Source organism: Patagioenas fasciata, chromosome 15, assembly GCF_037038585.1.
Source record: "Patagioenas fasciata isolate bPatFas1 chromosome 15, bPatFas1.hap1, whole genome shotgun sequence".
NCBI lineage: Eukaryota > Metazoa > Chordata > Aves > Columbiformes > Columbidae > Patagioenas > Patagioenas fasciata.
Window position 1 is genome coordinate 7,300,136 of NC_092534.1, and position 20,129 is coordinate 7,320,264.

Genomic DNA, 20,129 nt, shown 5'->3' on the forward strand with positions numbered 1-20,129 from the left:
CCGACAGCCCCTGCACCCCAAAGCTCCAGGTCACTACGGGCTTTGTGCTGGTGGTCAAGAATGATCCTGACTGCGAGGCGTTCAGCAAAGCCATTTATTCCACTTTCCTGCTCCCACAGATCTCCAGGTAGAACCCCACACAAGCGTTCCCCAGGCCCCAGAGGGAATTCACAGCACACCACCCCATTGCGCCAAAACCCGAGTGGGAGCCTGGCCATGCTGGTGGAGGGCAGCCCTTCCCCCAGCGCTGGCAGAGGTGCCTTGTCCCTCAGCTGTGTCTGCTGCAAACACAGCCGCGTCCAAGTCAACACGGGGCATTTAAAAAATAAGACTTTTTTGTTCCTTAAAAATGAAATGGGGACCTGACAGCAGCAGCACGTCCCTGAAATCAAAGCATAATTCTAAGGCTTCAGCGCCCTCACAAAAGCACATGAACTCTCTGCCGGGGTCTGCACAAGTTGATCTGGGAAGCTCGCTAGTTTAATGGCCATAAAAATACATAAGCTGTCCCTTACTTCAGACAAACCCAAACCCTCCCAGCTGGGCAGTGGAATCACGTGGGCAGCAACTGCAGCCAGCGACGGGTTGGAAAGTTAGAAGAAAGTCTCTAGTCTCACCCACTTTTAATCGAGTGCAAACACGGTGGTGTCACTCCATGGGCACAGCCACTGGCTGCTCCAGCACAGCCTCTGCCCCCAGCCCCACCGGCTGCTCCAGCACAGCCCCGGTCTCCAGCCCAGCCACCGCCTGCTCTGCTGCCTGCACAGCTGCCTGGTCCTCTGCTCTGTCTGCAAATTCGTTGCCTGTTTTAGCGGATGCCATCAGCTCGTTTGCGTGCTTAGCGGCATGGAGGTTCCCTCCTGCCTGGTCGATGGCCGGCTTCTTCGGCTTCTGTGTGGCAGCCACCGCCTCGGCCAGCTTCTCCTCCGGCACCATGTTCAAGATCTTCAGGGCAAAGAGCAGCTGGAATTTGGCGGTTCCAACAAAGGAGTTGGCCAGGAAGTTGGGCAAACCACCCATGCGGTCCTTCTGGGTGTAGAGGGGGACACGGACCATGCCCATCACCTGCAACACAGCACGGAGCGCAGCTCAGCAGAGCCGGCGGCAGCACCAAACCCCCCACAGCCCTCTCTCCCTCACACCCTCGCCCCAGCTCCCCGACAGCCCAGGCCCGCCATGCCCCGGCTGCCAGATCCTGCCCGTCCCTCCCACACCGACCCCTGCCCTCACCTCCTGCCCCCAGCCCAGCTGAAGCCCCTACCCGCCCTCCCCAGCCCCACCAGGCTCTGCTTTCCCTGCCCAGCCCAGCCCTGGCTCTGTTCCCCCTCCTGCCCCTTCAGGGGGATCCCGCTGCCCCAGGTCACTACGGGGAGCCCCACTTCCCCCTCCACACCCCGCCTGGGGACACCACTGCTCACCCATGTGTCCCCCTCAACCACACCACAACCTAAGGCCAACTTCTTCCATTCACGCAGCTGCCAAATCCCACCGAGCGCCGTGCAGGCACCGGCGGACGCCCTGGCTCTCACACTCTACCCTGGGGCATCAGCCAGGCCCAGCTCCCCGGGAAGAAGGCTGCACCCGCACGGCCTCCGTGCAAGCCAGGGACAACTGAGGTTAGAGCAACACATCACCATACCAAGGGTTGCGACTCCGGTCCAAGTGACCCAACCCAGAGCAGGGGGAGACACCCACCAGATGTGAGACAGACCTGGACCTCACCCGTGTCCTGAGGCTGAGTGGGTACCTGGGGCTCTTCCCTACGTGGGTGGTCACTGGGAGAGGCCAGAGCTCGAGCTCGCTACGCTCTGCAGCCTGAGGCACGACCTCAGCCAACAGCCAAACCTAACGCCGGCGCTACATGGCGGTGCACGGCACTCGCCGACAGCAGCTCTACATGCGGTGCATTCCCCCGCTGGGCTGCGAGAGACAGCAGCCCAGCAGACCTAGGAGGGAAGCTGCATCTTCCCTGGGCTAACGCTCAGAGCTCTACACGCCCCCTCCCTGGATGTCCCACCTCCAGCCCGTGGTCTCGGGAATGCACCGCGCTGATCTCGATGGTATGCAGCTCCTCCAGGGTCAGCTGCCTGGCGTAGAAGTGTGCCACCACGCGATGTGGCCCCTCTGTCAGGTGCGAGCACAGATAGTCAGCTTCTGTCAGGCGCACACAGCCCAAACCCAAGCCCAGCACCCGATTCAGACCGTCCTCCAGGGACCAGTAACGGCGATCCACGAACCCCCCGGGAAAGCCCAGCAGTCCGTCAAATCGCATCTGCATCTGCAATAGAGGCGCATGGTGTTAATGGGGCACGGCGGAGCCCCGGGGGGCGAGGGGAGGAGCGGGCGCGCCAGCCCGACGGGGCCTCTGCGGAGGCGGAGCAGCGCGGGGAGCCCCCCCGGCCGCTCCTTCCAGCTCCAGCGCATCCAGGACCGTTCACCGACACCGTCTCCGGGACTCGCCGCGGCCCGTGGCCAGGGAGCCGAGGCGGACCCGCCACGGCACGGCCACACAGCCGGGGGTCCCGGGGGCTTCCCCCCGGGTCGGTCCCGCGGCCGGCCCGGCCCAGCCTGCCGCTACCGCCCTGCACAGACCCGACAGACCCGCCCGCCCTCAGCCCGCCGCCCCCGTGCCCGCGGCCCGACCCAGCACAACCCGAGGCCCCGCCCCCCGGTCCCGGTCCCGGAGGCCCCCGCCCGCCCGCCCCCTCACCAGCACGGCGTAGCGCAGCGGGATGCGGCCGAACAGCATGCCCGGGTTGGGCGCGTACAGCATGGCGTGGCACGAGTGGCTCCAGCCCGGGCCCAGCCGCATCGCCTCGTACCGCGTCAGCGGCTTCAGCTCGGGCACGCCCGGCACCCCCAGTGTCGGCAGCGGCGGCAGCGTCCCCGCGCCCGCCGGCAGCGCGCCCATGGCCGCCATCGCCCCCATGGCCGCCATCGCCTCGCCGCCCGCCCCGGGAGCCCGCTCTGCGCACGCGCGGCTCCGACGGCGACGAAGGGGCGGGACCAGCCGCGGCAAGAGCCAGTGGCGGCTCGCCGCGCGCCGCGGGGCCAATGGGCGCTCGGCCGGGGCGGCCAGTGGCCGAGAGGAGCCAATGGGAGCCGGCGCTGCTGCCCGCGTCGTACGTCATATAGGCAACCGCCGCACTATGGTTGGCGGCCCCCGCCACCAATGAGATCAAAGCTGGCGCCGAAAAGCACGCCGGGAGGGAGGCGGACGATGGCGGCACCGGCCCTCAGCTTCCTAGCTCCGCCCATATCCCCAGCCCCGCCGCGGAACCGGATTCCGCCCCCCCCAACAAAGCGCAAACTCGCGTGGCTGCTCCACGGGTTTATTACTACAAACATCGAGGGGGGGTCGTCCTGGGACCCGCCGCAGAAGCAGAACAAGGCACACGGCGTGGGCAGCGCCGGGCTCCGCGTGGGGAGAGTGCGGGGGTCAGCCCTCTCCCACCCCAAATGGGCATCCCGAACGGGGTGGGACGGAGCTCACGCCCACGCTCCCCTCCTCCCGCGCAGAACCCTGCACCCCGGCAAAGCTCACCCCAGCACCCCGAGGAGCTGCCAGGGCAGGCAGGGGGGTCACAGCTATGTACAGGGGCAGTGACAGCAAAGGGCTGTGCTGGGTGTGTACAAAATATACATCGGTAGTGTCTGTCCTTCATCTGCTGATTTTAACCCCCAAGCCCCCCTCCCACATAAAAACACGACGCCAGCCCTACCCACCGCTAGCAGGAAACATGCACGTCTTTTAAAAAAGCCGGGCTGTGCCAAAACCGTGCCAGTGCGATACGCCACGCCGTATCCCCGGGGCGATGAGCACGGGCCAGCCCCGCCGCAGGGGGAGAGAGAGGCTGTGCTGGGGGTCTGGGGTCCGGTGATAGGGAGGTTCGGCCCCGCTCACGAGAGGCTCTGCTCATCTTCCAGGTGAAGACGCGCCTGCTCGAAGAGAAGAGGCTGCGTGGGGCTGCCGGTGCCACGGCTGGGGAGCATCTTGGTGAAGTCGGATGAGCCTGAGTGAAGAGAAGGGGGTTCAGCCCAAATAATCCCGGTTCTAGGTCAGACTAATAGTGCAGGCAGGAGCCCATCACCCCACCACCCCCTCCTACCCTGCTCTGAGCACAGGAGATAGGGCTAGAGCCCACAGGCTCCATCCTCTCTGCCCCTGCTAAGATGTTGATTCAGCAAGCACCAGGGGTGGCACACGGGACACAAAGGGGACACACTATCTGTCACCAGCCTGGGAAAAGCCAGCATGGCCCTGGCTGTTCACAGTGCCCACCAGACAGCAGAGCCCTCACCCAGGAGCCGGGGGTGGGTTGGGGTTTTTGCTGCCCTTCCTGGGGTCCTGGCACTCGGGGACAGCACAGACCCTGGGGGTGCAGGGATGCTGGTGCCAGAAACAGGAACAGCCAGGACAGGGCTAGCAGCACAGGGTGGTTGGTTTGCTGCCCCCTCCTGCCCTGCCCCCATGGTCAAGATCAGTTCTATCCCTGTCCTTGCTTGGTTGTCCCCTTTCCAGGAGGGGTCCTGCTGCCCCACAACGCAGCGATGTGCAAGAAGAACAAGAAGACGTACCAGCTTACTCCTCTATACCAATAGAGCAGGAATCGGGACCCAGTGCTGCCCAAGACAGGAGGGAGGAAGGCAGACAGAGAGGGAAGGAGACATTAGAGAGGCACTCAGAGCAAACTGCCGCTCTACAGAAGAAAACAGGCTGCAACAACAACAGTTGGGGGTGAGGCCAGCAAAGCACAGCACCCCGTAACCCTCCCGACCGTGACACCGCCCCACGGCAGAGGGGTGCCCACTGCCCCCTGTGCTAGCCTAGTCTCCCAGAAGCTGACCCAGCCTGTTTCCCTCCCTTGGCCAAAGGCAGGAGTGCAGTGTGGGGACAGACACAGGAGGTCTCTGTTACATAAATGCTGCCACTGAGTGGCCACAGCCCAGAGAGGAGAAAGGAGGGGAAGAACAGAGACAAAAGGGTGAGGGAAGAGGAAGGAGAAGTGGGGACAAGTTACCTCTGCATTAGCCCCCTTGCCTGCAGCTCACTCTGCCCACAAGCAGAATGGGAGCCCATGCTCCAGGCAGGTGTGTTCCTGTCCCATCCCAAGGCTGCACCTCGTCACCCTGCCTTGGGGGGCTGCCCGTGGTCAGGCTCACAGTCCACAACCCCCCCAGGCCCCTCGGTGCCTCGAACCTGAGCCACGAGCAGGCAGGTTGGCCCTGTGTCTCTGACCCCAACGGCATGGCCATTACCTGGCAGGTAGACGTCTACCGGGGGGTCACTCTCCGACTGTGTCAGGCTCCTGTGCTCGCCGCAGCTGCCATCCTGCAGGATGTCTTCAACAGAGGGCAGGCGGCTACCTGGAACCAGCCAAGAATGCAGCCCCTCAGTGCCCAGAGCAGCTCCGCAGGGGCAGAGGCCAGGAGGACAGGTTGAGATCTTCCATGTGAGGAAGCTCCCCGGCCCCCCCATCCCCACAGAGGTCTCAGGGGAGCTGGTCAGACTGGCCTGGGTCACTGTCAAAGGGCCAGCTCTGTTCACATGCAGCCTCACACCTCAAAACACACCCAGCACTCCCCTCCCGCCCTCTGGATGCTGCCTGAGCACCAGACACCCGCCCCAGAGACACAGGGTACATCCTGCACACCCGGTACTGCAGCCGTGGTCTCACCAGGACCACACTGGTGCATACAGCCATCCGCCCCCTCAGCCGTGTGAGGAGACCGTGCATGGCATGGACAGCTCTACTTGTGCAGAGCTTACAGCAAGTAGAGATGCTTGGCAAATAAACCTGTGGATTTTACTGCCCCACTTCCAAGGAGAGACCCTGGCACCTTTGGAAAAACACAGCAGCTCAAAGATGGATTTCAGGGGCTGGATGTTTCTGGACACGCACATCTGTCCCCCAGCTACCCCCTTCCCACCGAGACAAGGTCTGGTTGCCCCACAGCCAAGTGCACACTTACCCTGCTGCAGGGACGAGTCCTCCTCAATCTCTTCCCCTGCCACACTCTGTAAGGAGGAGCAGCACAGGTTAGTTCTGCAGGCTGGAGGCCCTTGCTGCACTTGTCTCCTGCCCTGTCTCTCTCCAGAGTGCCACGCTCAGGACCAGAGACTCGTTTCCCACAGGGAGCACAGGGCCACCCATCAGCACTGCGGCACCACAGGCCGGGATGGAGGGGTTTCACAGGCTGGAAACCCAGCAAGGCCCAGCTTCTACCCCTGCCCCAAACACTGCTGGGCTCCCCCAGGAAGCTGGGGGAAGGTCAGCTCTGACAGGGCTGCAGGCCAACAGGCTTTCCAACCCCACAGCTCCCAAAGATGTGTTTGGGGCACAGGGAGCGGCTGCGTCCTTCCCCATGAAGCCCTGTGGGTAAATGAAGGCAGCTGAGACCTGGCTCCAGGCTTCTCGTGCCAAGCAGCTCATCTTTACCCTGTCACTGAGGGAGCAATGGCCCTTCCCGAGGCACTTCCCATGTCCCAGAAGCCACCCCCCCAGAAGAGCTCTGACTCAGAGCAGCTCCCCAGCAGACCACAGACTTACTTCTGGAGAGCTGGTCTCTCTGAGGACCAGCTCACCACCGCTCAGTGCTGGCTGCAAGTCGGAGTCCTCGGAGAGCTTCTCTTCATCCTCCTCGTGGATTGGGGATGAGGGAGACCGTAGTGTGCTGTGGCAAGAGAAACTCCATTTGTAAGGAGTCACAGTGCTGCCAGCACCATGGGCTCTGGTGGGTTTGGTGGCAGCAGCTCAAGTTGTCACCACTCCTACTCTGTCCCTCCACCAGCAGCATGAGCCAACTTGCATGAGTAGAAGCTCCAACTGTTCAGCTAAATTCACCAGGGCCCTCTAGTATCAGCCCCATAGAGAAGCGCAGCAGCAGTTCTGTGGCAGAGCCCAGCGGTGCAGAGCTCCACCACAGGAACACAACTCGGACAAATCTGCCTTCACATGGAAAGCAAGAGGCCCTGGTCCCACACTGCCCTCCACACATTCAGGGGCTCCCTTCCCAGAGGAAATTCGGAATGGAGGACAGCGAGGAGTGCCAGGAAGAAACCCAGTCTGACCCCACCAGTGTGGCCCCACAAGGGACGGGTGAAGGTCACCTGCAGTGGGCTGCCCACTCCACAGCATCCACATCTACACCCTTCATCATGATGCCAATAGAAGAGGCTTCAGATAACTATGAAAGGATCTCACTCAGCATTTTGTGCTCTGAAATTCAGGTCACTTCTCTCCCCACTCTTTCGTTCCCAGGGAACTCCATGGAAAGCTGAAATCCAACGAGGTTTGGATGTCAAATGCAAATGGAGACACTAACTGCACTGGAACTGAGACATTTCCATCCAAACTCTGGATGAAATCTCCTTGTTAAAAATCCTCTTCCTTTTGGTGACAAAGCTACCTCTTAACAGACATAAGCTTGTCACCTGGGGCTGAACACAGAGGTGGTGTCCCAAGTCTCTCACTGGCATTAGTACCTGGTGGCCTCCTAAAATTCTGCATTAGCTGTGGTACCAGTTATGGGACCAGCCAGAGCCAGAGCCTGAGCCCTCTCCTGGCTTGCAAGAGGCGTGGACCCCTCCATCCCCATGCTGACCTATCTGGAGACTTGCTCCGCTTGCTCTTCTGGTGGCTGCTCTCCACAGCTCTGTCCATCCCTGCAAGCGGTCGGCCAGCAGGCAGCATCCCATCCACCACGCCAGAGTAGCTGATTTCATCATACAGAGGAGCTGACGGGATGGTGGGGGAAACAGAGCGAAGGCCGTTCAGTGCTTCCAGCAAGGAAATGGGCTCATAGCCTGGAGGGATGTTGTCAGAGCTCTGTGGGTGAGAAAGCAAGGGGTACGTTAAGAAACCCTCAGCAGGTTGGAAGCCCCTATAGAAAGGGGAGGCCCCGCACCCTCCACACTGCACTCTCCACAGCCACCTCTCCAGAGACCCTCCACCTCTCTCCCCTGCAGCAGCCACTTGTTCCCCTTTGGGCTGTAATGCTGATGATGCTCTGGGCAAGTTTCCAGAGCAATGAGTTAGAGACTGGGCATCTCAACATGTCGGACCATGGCTGGGCACACCCCTTGCCACGTATCCAAGAGCTGGACAAGGAGGGTGAGAAAGCAGGTTCCTAAAAAACCTGCCATAAGTTTGGACTTTTTCTCGTAAAAGTTCTTCCAGAGGTCAGAAACCCTTCCAACTCAATAAGCACCCCACTTGTGCTTCCCGCAGCTCTTTCACAGCACCACCAGTGTCACCAGGAGAGAGTCAAAGGTATGAGGGCTGATCGTCGGAGCCTCCAGCACTTCCACTTCTCCCACGGACTCGGTCCCCTCAGCTGCAAACGCTGGCACTCTGCACAGTCACCTCTGCTACAGGAAGGAAAGGGATCACAGAACCACTGGCCCAGGAGGGAGGAGGACAAAACTGCACCAGTTCCCATCCCCTTGGTAACTCACTAAACTTGCCAGGCAAAAGGACCCTTGTGAAGCCATCAAACCAACACTGGTTTAACTCCAAATCATCAAGGTCCTGCAGACTCTGAGATAAACGGAGTTTATGCTGCAACCCAGTAGGCCACAGGCAGCTCAACCCAGCCCACTGCAAACAAACAGGCAAGGCTGCAGCAGCACAGGCTTACACTGAGTTAAGCTGTTTCAGCCCTGCATTTCAGGGAGGTGGTTCTCTGTTGCACCTAAGATGGTGTGCTGCTGCTGCTGCTGCGCCTGGCCAGCAACTCCTGAAGCTTCTCTGTGCTTCATCCCAAAAACACACAGCTGTGGATGAGCCTGCTCAGCAATCTGTTCCAACACCAGCTGCTAATTTGGGGTAAACTGATTGCTGAACTGACTCACTTGTGGTCACAGAAGGAGCTAGATATGATGGGCAAGAAAGAACCAGTGGCACCTGGAGTCAAGCATCAACCCACAGCCCCTAAAGTGCTGGTCTTGTGATGATTCTGAGCTTGCGCTGAAAACCACAGCTGGAGATTGAAAGATCACCAGTCAGCTGAACAAGGGATGGGTTTGCAGTTGGTGCCACCTGCAGGCGGTGGGGTCTAAAGCCACCTCCACCAAAACATGTCATTGCCAGACAGCAGCTCAGAGATGGTCCGTTGTGACAGAAAAGTCAGGGAGGCAAAAACCCCTAGGCTGTGTTTGGGACATTTTCTCCTGGCTGTGTAGACCAAGGCTTGAGGGCTCACAGGCTGCTCACTGTGAGGAAAGTTCAGGCTCTGTGGCACAGCCCAGGCTGGAGGAGGATTCCTCTGCCAACAGCTGCAACTCCGTTTCTGCAAGTCACTGAGCTTCCAAACAACCCTGAGACACTGCTCCCCTCCTGGGGCACTCACCGCGACACCACCTGAGAGCCCGCTGCAGGCGGCCTGCAGAGTGCCAGGGTCACACCAAGCTTGCAACAGCCTTAATCACTTGAACCCAGCCCCATGTTTTCTTCAGACCAGGCAAGCACAGCAAGTCACACTCCTCATAGGGCATCCAGGCTGCTGTTTGAGGAAAAGAAAACTGCAGCCTCCTCGATACCGATGACAGCTGTAGCGGCATTTGATGGGAGTACACAAAGAAGGCACAGAGACGCTTCTTGGCCTGGCAGCCTCCCTCGCCTTCCCCCTTCCTGGCTCCTGGTCCCTCACAATCACTATTTATGCTGTTCCCACCATGGCATTACAGCTACATGTTCTCACACCAACTCAGAGAGCCCCCAACAAAACAAGCTCCATCCTTCCTATATCTCTAAAAGCAAACCAGCCCACTGCAGCCAGTGTTCCTGAATGCAAAACCTGCTCCAGCTGTGCCTGTTTGTCTGCCTCTACATCCCAGCACCGGGGTGCAAACCACAAGATGTGCCGACATCAAACTGCCAAGGGGGTGAGACAAGTGTGAGGAAGCTTTTGGGTGAGTCAAAGAGACAGCAGCCTGCTCACAGTCCTACAAAGCTACAAAAACATCTTGGCCAGGAACTATAAAGCAGTCAGGCTCAGAACCTGTGGAAGTCCCTGCAAGTCAGCATCAGACCCCTGTGGCAAGCTGCTTCCACCTTGCTCATTCCTCCACAGGCAAACCAGGGAGGTCAGTGATCATCCGTGCAGGGTATCAGCGTTTCAACCCTACTATGGAGGCAGGACGGAGAGTGTCGCAGCCTGTACAGGGGCACAAGCCAAACCCAGTGTGTTAGCAAGCCCTCGTGCGTGTAACACGTCCACGTGCTGGTGACAGTGCTGGCAAAGAATTGCCGTAGGAGCCAAACACAACCAAGTCCACTTACTGTTTCCTTTCTAGGTTTCCTGCTGGGCAGGGAGACAGTGCTCACCTTAAGGGCTTTAAAGGGACACTGTCAAGAGAAAACCATGTTTTAAAGAAGTTGTTTCTTGAGGTTAGTGACATGAAAAGACACACTGCATCTCCTTACCTCACTGCAAGTGACAGCACCTGCTTCCTCTACACACACTCAGCTTCACAACCCTCAGGGTTTCTACCCTGCCCTGTTTCTTAGCCGCAGCTGAAGGCAGCAGAGCTACAGTGCTGCAGAGGACAGATGGACACAACCAGACTTTTTCTGTGACAATCTCTTTCTGTTCCCATGAAAGCCAGTAAGGTGATCTAGATGCAGATCCCCCTCTCCTCACTTGGATCTCATGTGTCTCGCCAGAGCCAGCTGTGCAGCAGCACTGCTCAGGCAAAGAGCCGCTGCCCTCACCACACCAGGGATGTGCGACTGGGCCCTGGTGCCATCAGCACCACACTTTCCATCCCACGCTCCCTGAGCTGCCCACTGAGACCTTGTCACTCAGGGAGGCTGTCACAAAGAGGCCTTTCTGCCACCGTGCTGGGAACCCCAATGCCAGCAGCATTTCATCAGAGCGTGCTAACATACAAATGTGTGTGCAAGTCAAACCGTAACCTTCTCCCACTTTCCCAGCTTCCACCCTGTCACACTCAAATTTTACCACTTTTATGCTGGGACAGGCCCTGAGAAACCTTCTCACACTAAGGTTTCTGTGGATTTGTTTCTTCCAAAAGACAGGAGGGCCCTTGGCTAAAACCAGTCCACAAGAGGAGAGATCCTGGCTGTCTAGCAGGGTTGACAAGAGAGGCAGCACGGCTCAGCAAGACCTTGCTCCAAGGCCTGCGCACACCTCCTGAGGTCCCATGAACACCAGCCACGAGGCTGAGCACCTCATGCAAGCATAAGCTGCCTGCTCAGGCTGAGACCAGCACCCAGGCTTTGTACACGGGGCTGCGAGGTACTTACAGAGTGCTCGTCATGGTCAACGCTCTGTGCCAAGACAGGGCTGAACGACACCGGTGACAGAGCTCCCGGCTTCTTCCTCACAGCCCGGATCTGCAGCAGGGCGCGGAAGGCTAGGAGAGAACAGCAGGCAGGTGACCGCACGGCCCAGCAGGATCAGGCCGTGCCAGACGTGTGCCAGAGCAGCTCAGCTCACCACAGACACACCATCAGCACGGGTGAGCAGGACCATGTAGCACACCAAGGCCAAGTGCTATGGTCTGGCTTCTGGTTGATCTGTCTATACTGGGGAGAGATTTGCTGGCAAAAAACTCTGCATACACACAGCCCTTGCAGAGAACAGGTGCTGCGTGTGTTTCAGGCAGAGGTGTTTCAGGTCTGATACTGTATGACATACTAATAAAAAAATGAGCTAGGCCTTGTACAGCACACTGGAAGTTACAGAATGGTGAGGGACCTAATGTAAAACCACTTTGGGTTCATTCAGACCACACAAGTCTCAGCCCTGGTGTCCAGCTGGTGCTGGAAGCATGACGCCTGCCATTGGCTGCTTTCCCACCAGCCAGCACTGCGGTGCTAGGCGGAACCCAGCCCAGGGTTAGCGGCTGAACTCCTGTCCCCAGCACAGCAAACCCTTTGTCCTACCACCACAACAGCTTTGATCTCCACTCCCTGCCCACAGTCCCAATTTCTGTCTGCAGATCTTTAATACTGTTAGTTCCTCTGTGCCGAGAGCGCATATGAATGAGCCAGACATCTGTTCTGATGCAGCTGTAAGAACTTGCTCATACACCAGGAAAAGCCCAGGCGTTTCCCTAGTTCTTTTTGCACCCAGCTACTCACAAGATCAGCCTAGAACCAGAGGACAGAGGTGCAAATCTATCCTTGCTACTTCTGCAGTCCCCAGAAGCAGATTCCAGGAAGTCTTACATGGGTGCACTTTCCAAACAAATCCAAACTACTCTGCAGCAGCATGCAGATGAGATAATGCCGTTCCTGTGTTTTAAGTTGTGCTACTTATAGGCAAAGCTGTCTGGCACTTCCTCTGATGTGATCTTGCTTTTGATTACTGCATCTTTGCCAAGTTTGAACTGTTTAGACTTAAATCCTCAGGCCAAACATCTGTCTCAGGCTCTTTTTTCTTTTCCTGAGAGGTATCAATTAGAAACAATCAAATACCTCAGAGACCAAGTACGGGGTAAAACGTATGTCTATTCCAGCAAAAACACAGGCATTTTCTCAAGAGACTCCTGTGCCTCCGTGCTTTTGAGAAAATACATGGAATTCAGCAAGTGCTGCCTGAGCGTCGGAACAGGTATCTCATTTTTTCCATCTTTTGGAAGCTGAGCAATGCAGAGGTTAAGCAGATCCTCCTAACTCTCCTGGCAAAGGAAAGGACTCCAAATTGACCGTTACCTCACCTCTGCCTCCCTAGTGAAGTCAAAGTAAGGTTGTTAGAAGAAAAGCAAATCATGCAGAGTACTTGGACAGCCCTCCAGTGGGGCTGGCTGCTGTCTCGGCCAGAGAGTCTCAGGATAAAGGTTCTCTGTTCCCTCCTTTGGGGCATTTTCCACCTTCTTCACCAAAACACAAGAACTGCCTAAATGGCACAGCTCAGAGCACCTGCACCTTCAGATTCCATCTCAAGGAGAGGGAAGCGGTCAGGGAGACACTGGATAAAGGGCCATTCTTCCACATGCTCTCCTCCTTCCCTGCTCAAGGACAGTTATTTTAGGTGCCAGGATCTCCAGATGCCAGTGAGAGTAGCAGCACATTTGATGCTGAGTCTTGGGGTGGGGTCTGTAAAATCCACGTTCCTTCTTACAGCCTGTACTGATGTAACAGCAGCCTAGGAGGGAGAAAGATGCCCTTGTGTCCTGGGCACATACTCACGCAGCCTGCAGATGGGACAGTTGTTGGCCTGGTAGCGCAGGGTGTCAGCACAGGAATTGCACAGACAGAGGTGTCTGCAGGGCAGGATCAGGGTGTCGCGGAGGTCGGACAGGCAAACCACACACTCGTTGCTGTTGTCGCTGTTCTCGTCATCTGAAGGCTGCAATGAGAGGTAGGACATTGGCACATGAATGGAAAAGGCCATGCTGACTGCCGTGGGACTCTGGAGCCTGGGGAAATTTCACATCCAACAGCCTGTGAGACTCTGCAGCTCTCAGCAGGGTTTTTTCAAGGAGAGAAAGCTTCAGCCCACACAGCCCTGCTAATGGACACTCCTTCATTCTGGGACTCTGCTCTGAACTCACGAAAGGCCAGAGACAGGACACCGTACCGTGAATTCACAGCACTGCTGTCCCTCCCCAGAGCCAGGCTGTGTGCAGAGGGGAGCCTCTCTGCATTTCAGATCCCCTTGGCTGCAGGGGACAAGAACAAGCTCCTGCCATCCAGCCTGTGGCTCCCGGGGCCAGCAGGGAAGTGGGCTCCTGGCAGTCCACCCTTTCTGCCCCGTGTCCACACAGAGAGCAGCCCCCAAAGGACCTGCTTGCTGACTGCAGTAGGCGGCTGGTCAGGAGGAGGCACTCCAGCCACGTCTAGCCCAGCTGCCACAAGTCCTGTGAACCTGTGATGGAGTGAGTGGTTCTCCTGCCACAGCATTTTCACCAGTCTCCTGTGCTGGCACAAGTTTTGATGCAGCTGCAGGAGAACCCGCCTGGGATGCTCATCTGTTCACAGCTGCCCTGGTAAGAAGGTCAGTATGAACCCCACTCAACATGAACGTGCAACACACTAGCCTTTCAGTCACTCAGAGCCCCCAAAATTGAATTACAGCCACCCAGGAAGCCATGGCTGGGAGGAGAAACCTACTGTCCAATCATAAGAGCTCTCTTAAGTGACATCTGTGAACCCCATGGTCTCCGCACTGATGCTGGAGAAGTTATGCCAGAGCCCACCAAACTGATGATCCAGCAGGAGCCACCCTCCACCTTCACCTGGTCCCACTTCACAAGGCCCTTTTGATCGCCAGGGCCAACACATGCCAGACCACAGGCAACCTTGGTGTGAGCAGCAACACACAGCATTTGCTGCTGCCGCACCCACATCCAGCCTGCTGACTACACCAGCAAAAGACTGCAAGCCTGTCTGTCCCGTCACATGCATTCCTCATCTGTTTTGGAAGGGAGACCAGGCCTTTTGTTTTCCCATTCATACATTTGCTAAGTATACTAGGAAGAACAAAAACAGCCTCACGTTACTTGTCTGATTGGCCAAAAATGTGGGATTGCTGGATCAAGAGAATCGTCACAAGACCCTAGAGGACCCAAACAGAAGCCTTCAATCCTCTTAAATAGATCCTGTGCAAGAAAAATCTTTGAAAAGGCTTCTCCCTCCTGCCTCTTCCGGTGCTGCCTACACAGACAGATAGAGATCATGGGATGCTTTGGGCAGGACGCTGCACTGCTTGGAGAGGAAATCTTGCTTGTCTTGCTCTGTGGCTGCTCCTCTGTTGCAAGTGTTACACACATCAGAGGCCAGCACTTGGTACTGTCTGCAGCCCAGGTGGCAGCAAAGGGCAGCTCTACACAAGGCTGAAGCCAGCATAAAGCAGTCACGTAATCTGCACGGGGCTGTGCAGCAAGCTGGGATTCAGCAGAAGTTCCTGCCTGAAGACAGGCAATGTTTCTAGTTATGGCATTCACATATATATCCCTTATGGATGCTGCTCTCCTGCACACTGGGGAATGCAGGCTGCTCTCGAGACACTGGCAAGCCCTAGGGAGCTCAGCTCTCTGCAGTGCTACAGAAGCCTGCAGTGCCCCACCAAAGAGAAGAAGATGAAGGAGCCATAGGAGCAAAGCACAGACACCAGGCATGACTGCCCTGACTGCAGAGAGGCAGTGATCCTAAAAATCAGTGCTCTGAAACACCCACAGGGCACTGATGTCCTTTGCTCCCAGCAATCCCAGCCCCACCAAACATCCTCAAGAATGTAACGCTGTCTAGAATTATCTCAGCACAACTCCACTGACTGTTTGGGTCTTACGACAGTGAGGACCTGCCATCCCTGGTCTTCTTCAGCACCTGCAGGAATGACACAAATCACAGAATCACAGAATCACAGAATTGGCTAGGTTGGAAAAGACCTCAGAGATCATCAAGTCCAACCCTTGGTCCAACTTCAGCCCATTTACTAGATCATGGCACTAAGAGCCATGTCCAATCTCAGTTTAAAAACCTCCAGGGACGGCGAGTCCACCACCTTCCTGGGCAGGCCATTCCAATGCCTGATCACTCTCTCCATAAAGAACTTCTTCCTAATATCCAGCCTAAACTTCCCCTGGCAGAGTTTAAGCCCATGTCCCCTTGTCCTATTGCTAACTGCCTGGGAGAAGAGACAGTCATTCTGGGAAGCACTTCCATGTTGCTCTGCCAAGTCACATTGTTAAGCTCAAAAGCAGAGGGTGGGGGCTGGAAACCCACAGCTCAGGGAGCAGGAGCTTTCTGAGTGCTTTTACCTTGGTCTCTTGGTTGTTTTTGTTCTCGATGCCGTAGATCTCCTGAAGCAGATAGCTCACCCGGTCAACCTAGGGAAGAAGACAACAGTTGGAGTGCCAGCTGCTCTGTCATTGCTGCTTCATGACCACCTTCCCTCCTTCCTGTGTCAAAATGTCCACGTAACACCCATGGCAGCCAGCTCCCCCAGAGACACATTAAAAAGTTAACAGAAACAAATACTGCAAAGGATGGCTGGGAGAATGAGTCTCTCCTTACTCAAGAAGTGGTGCCCATCCCATCTGGTCTGAGCAGGGAGCCCAACTGGCCACTTTCGTCACTATCAAAATAATCTAAAAACCAAGTACTCTGGTTGCCTCAGAGATCAGGAGGGAACATGTACCCGTAGCTCAAAGAAGCCAGAGGCAATCAGCCCTCCAGAGTCCTTTCCTTCTGTGAAGCGCTGCCTATCTTCAACCAAAATGAACTTCTACCTGTCTTTGTAACCTCAGGAGATGTGAGGTGCCAACAGCTCACTACTGGCACATCAACAGCTGCACATCATTTCACTGTTCACTGCCTTGGAGCACAACATCAGGTTACCAAAGACAGAGAAACCATCTCCCTTAGCATGAGAACTACTCAAGCGGCAACTCTACATTAGTGCAGTGTCATTTATTACCACCTCCAGGCCCTTGGTGGCACCTCTAAATTGGGTGTGTGGTGGCAGAAAGTGCTGCAGGCACAGTGGAAGTTGCTCACAGCCCCAACCCTGGGACGTGCTCCTCGGAGCTGTGCCTTTATGTAAATGCTGGTAGCTGCCTGTAAACTCCCCCGAGCAGCTGAATTAAAGAAGTGAGGCAAGAAAGACTGACAGTTCAAGTCCCCCTCTGCACAGTGGGGTGCTGTCCTCTCTTCCTAGCTTAGCCAGCAAGTGCAGCACAAGGCTCTTACAGCTGCGAGGAACCATCTCTACAAGGATGCACCAACATATCAGCCCCCCAAGATCTGCTGCTACGCAGCAGCTTCCCCAGAGCAGGGTGAGTTCCTCTGCACAAAGCTCCGCAGCAGGTAAATTCATGAAGGGGTTCCAAGGTATCAAACTGACACATCTAACAGGGAAATGCTTTCCTGCCATCTCCAGTAACCACCCAGTTGACACCATGCATTGAAATCAAGCCACCAGGAATCCAGTGCTCCAGCAGCTTGTCAGTTCCAGGGCTTTTGGCATTTCCACGTGTACTTGGCCTCTCTCTTTTCCTTTTGTCAAGCCAGGTGCTCAGAAGTGTAATGACTATGCCATGGGATTTCAGTGCTGCAGAAGACATCACATGTCAAGATGGGGGCAGGAGCTCGCCATATCCAGCCCGTTTGCCAGTTCAGAAATACTCTGAGCTGGGATGCAGCAGCTTTAACAAACTAATTCCAGAGTCACCCTGTTTAACGCAGCATGCAGCTTACAGACAATCTGTTCTGGGCCTGCATTTCCAGGCAGTGAGGTCAGATGTTGGACTGCTGAGCAAAATCCTCTGCAGTGGCTCGTAGCTCACCCAGGAAGTTTGGGAACAATTATGTGGGATTTGTTCCTTTGTAACTCGACATTTCAAACAGAGCCTTGTTACAGCATCCTGACTCCTCAGATGATCACGATGGGCAACAGTGAGTGCAGAAGTGGTCAGCTCAAAGCATAGAAGAGGTCAGGAAGGGAAAAACCAGAGTCTGTGCAGTTTTGCTGCCAGACTCTAAAAGCCTCGAGAAGCTCCTGTCCCAGCAGGAAAAAGGTGGACAGCGCAACATGGCTCTTTCTAGTAAGATCTCTAGGTTTTAAAACAGTAGGAGTAAATAAGATGGAGTAGGTGACTGTACACAATGCCATCCTTCACCTTCACGCTTCTCCAACCCTGTACCTTGTCATCCTTCCAAAGGCTTCTGTTGCTATGTACAGCCCCAGGTGATGCACACAGGAGCCAAGCCCAGGTCATGTTTTTCTGCTGACCCATCTGTTCGCATTCATCAGTGTTGTATTTCTTCAAACAGGTTGGTATATTAGAACTGACCTCAGCTGAGAGAATCAAGCAGTTCAGCTCATTAGCTGCTGCCTCCTACTCCCAAAGAGCTTTAGAGATTGATGCACACAAAAGGTACCTGGGAATCCTGGCAATGGCAAGGAGGGGAAGGCAAAAGAAAAGCAGTGATGGGGAAGAACGTACAACGCTATACAGATGGTTTACTTCAGACAGATAGCCTATACCTCTGCTCTATGCTCTTATAGGTACAGATGCTACCTCACTTTCAGTGGTACTGTATGTTCTTCTAGCAAGAGCTTCCTTCTATTTTAAAAGCCATGAGAGAGAACATGTAAGCATTACATTTTACAAACTGCCAATAAAAGAAACAGTAGCCACAACCGAACACTGAGTGGGTAGGTTCCATGCTCTGCCAGTAAAGACAGACAAGCACATCCTGTTTTGCTGCAGGAGACAGTTAACCATCCTGTGGCAGGGTGGGAACTTCCAGCAAGACAACCCTCCATTTGGGGAACCCAGAGTGCTAAATGGAGAACGGTACACACTGTGTTAGTGTGCACAGTAACCTAACACCGACCCAGAGAACTAAGCACTGTTGTAAGGAATTAAAAAGTAAAAATCCCCCCCAAACTTGCAAGCAAGATAAATGAGCAGCTTTAAATCAATTAACGAATGTTCTTTTCTGATCAGAAGAATATGTGAGGCAGAGGCACCACACACATGACACCACTCTGCACCCTCAGTGCTCAGGCGGCTTCCTCCAGCGCTGCCCACAAGATCTCCCTCGAGAGCCATGGCTCTCCTGGATCCTCCCACTACAAACCTGCCTTTGCACACTCTATAGACTCCTTTCCGCAGCAGGTTATGTCTGTCTCTTATTAAAAATACTTGTGGCACCCAGATCAATCAGCCAGCCAAGAGATCATGCTGCAACACAGTCAAGTTAAGCACCAAGGGAGGGAGGGGAGTGCAGGTCAGCCTGGGACACAGGGGGCTCAGGACAGACGTCGGGCTGGAGCACCAGTGAACTCTCCACTAGCACCGGGACAAAGCTCTGGCAGTGAGGGCTAATATTGCTGCCATGGGGCAGGAGCAAGTCTGAAGGACAGGCTGTGGGTCTCTGCACAGCACTGGTGAGATAGACTGTGAATTACCAAATGCAATGTTGATATATGATTAACTGACATTGTTCAGTGTCTCTTTTCTGATCTGGGGGCTGGAAGAAACATCTTAGAGCAAAAAGTGTCTAATCAAGGCACTTAATGACCTTCTTGATACTAAAAGGCTTTAAATTCAGATCAGAAAACCCTATCCATCAATCACAAGCAGCTGAAGTCAAACACATTTATGGCAGAAACACAGCACACATCTAGAGGTGAAAGGGATCAACCACCAAAATCTCATCTCTTTCTCCAAGACATGTCAAGCTGATCCTTGCAGCAGGATCACTACCAGATTTCCTTTTGGGAGATGAAACTCTTGGCAATCTTAGGAGTTTGCAGTTGATTATGTATTTCTCTCTATGCAAGACTGGATGCTATTTTTATCTTGATAAGGCAGTCCACAGCCTCTGCACATCACACCGGGATAGGCTATGAAAGGACTACAGATCCCTAACATTTGCCTGTTTGCCAGTCTCCCTCCTTCCCTTAACCTCGTAACCCATGCAGTCTGGTACATAAACAACAGCTTCACAGCAACACCATGTCTGTGACTACTCAAGTCCCAGGATACTCGTAGGGAGACACACAAGATGAGCCAAAAGGTCTCAGTCCCCAGGATTGCTCCAAATATACCACGGGTATAGCAAAGAAGCTTGTGCAGTGAGAAGACATGATGGGATCTTAACACATACACGTGTGGAAAACCAACAGCTTTCAGTCCCCAGGTAGGACAGTGGGAGCTTGCAAAGATATTCTTCCACACCACAAACACAGAACCTAAGAAGATCAGGCAGTGTCAATACACAGATACACTGCATGCTATTTAACATGTACAGCACTTAAGCAAACCTGATTTACTCACACCTATACAGAAATGAAGCATCAGTACTGCACTTCGCCAGTTTTGTATCCAAGCAACAAATGCCAGCAAGGCAGGAACATATAGGGCAGACTGGATCTATATAGAGTGCCTGCCTCCCTGAGGAGCACAGAGACCTGCACGATGGCTCTGCTGGTCCCATGCTGCCAGATCTGCTACCCCAACACACACCTGGCTGTGCAACAACCAACCCAACACTAAGGGCTGCCAGCAGCTGACTGGTTTTGCTTGTGATATCTGAGCTAACGAGGTGAGATCTTGGGCTCTCAGTGAACAAAGCTTCTCACTGGGTAGAGTCGGGCACCTGTGGGACACCAGTCTTTAATCAAGCAGTAGACAGGAAACAGGT

General features: G+C 55.3%; 2 protein-coding genes across 8 annotated transcripts in view; both read right to left on the reverse strand.

Moving 5' to 3' along the window:
* Window positions 1-80: 80 nt before the first annotated feature.
* NUDT16L1 (nudix hydrolase 16 like 1) lies at window positions 81-2,967 on the reverse strand. 3 transcript variants are annotated; one of them, XM_065850939.2, is made up of 4 exons: window positions 2,711-2,966; window positions 2,203-2,278; window positions 2,018-2,124; window positions 81-1,065 (listed from the first exon to the last, which is right to left on the reverse strand). In XM_065850939.2, exons 1-4 carry the CDS (start codon window positions 2,936-2,938, stop codon window positions 649-651), a joined length of 828 nt encoding a protein of 275 aa, XP_065707011.1. In that variant the 5' UTR covers window positions 2,939-2,966; the 3' UTR covers window positions 81-648. The 3 variants fall into 3 exon arrangements, with proteins under 3 accessions (XP_065707011.1, XP_065707010.1, XP_065707012.1); XM_065850938.2 differs by having other exon boundaries at window positions 2,018-2,278; window positions 2,711-2,965; XM_065850940.2 differs by lacking the exons at window positions 2,018-2,124; window positions 2,203-2,278 and having other exon boundaries at window positions 2,711-2,967.
* Window positions 2,968-3,318: 351 nt separating this feature from the next.
* MGRN1 (mahogunin ring finger 1) overlaps window positions 3,319-20,129 on the reverse strand; it is a 52,138-nt gene continuing 35,327 nt past the window's right edge. The window contains exons 9-18 of one of the 5 annotated variants that reach the window (XM_071815122.1): window positions 15,734-15,802; window positions 13,161-13,320; window positions 11,271-11,380; window positions 10,284-10,349; window positions 7,606-7,829; window positions 6,552-6,675; window positions 5,974-6,019; window positions 5,260-5,367; window positions 4,579-4,590; window positions 3,319-4,013 (exon numbers count right to left, since the gene is read on the reverse strand). In XM_071815122.1, coding sequence (XP_071671223.1) covers window positions 4,583-4,590; window positions 5,260-5,367; window positions 5,974-6,019; window positions 6,552-6,675; window positions 7,606-7,829; window positions 10,284-10,349; window positions 11,271-11,380; window positions 13,161-13,320; window positions 15,734-15,802 — 915 coding nt within the window. In that variant the 3' untranslated portion in view covers window positions 3,319-4,013; window positions 4,579-4,582. Of the gene's footprint in view, window positions 4,014-4,578; window positions 4,624-5,259; window positions 5,368-5,973; window positions 6,020-6,551; window positions 6,676-7,605; window positions 7,830-10,283; window positions 10,350-11,270; window positions 11,381-13,160; window positions 13,321-15,733; window positions 15,803-20,129 lie in introns of all 5 variants that reach the window. The other 4 variants (XM_065850645.2, XM_065850646.2, XM_065850643.2 and 1 more) reach the window with 4 other exon arrangements.

What these genes read in the sequence shown, in the direction of transcription:
- NUDT16L1 (XM_065850938.2), bottom strand. Translation starts at nt 2,938, where the DNA reads ATGGCGGCCATGGGGGCGATGGCGGCCATGGGCGCGCTGCCGGCGGGC. An exon ending in CGCTGCGCTACGCCGTGCTG is followed by an intron (nt 2,279 to 2,710) that starts GTGAGGGGGCGG and finishes CCTCTATTGCAG; the next exon opens with ATGCAGATGCGATTTGACGG. An exon ending in CCCGAGACCACGGGCTGGAG is followed by an intron (nt 1,066 to 2,017) that starts GTGGGACATCCA and finishes GCTGTGTTGCAG; the next exon opens with GTGATGGGCATGGTCCGTGT.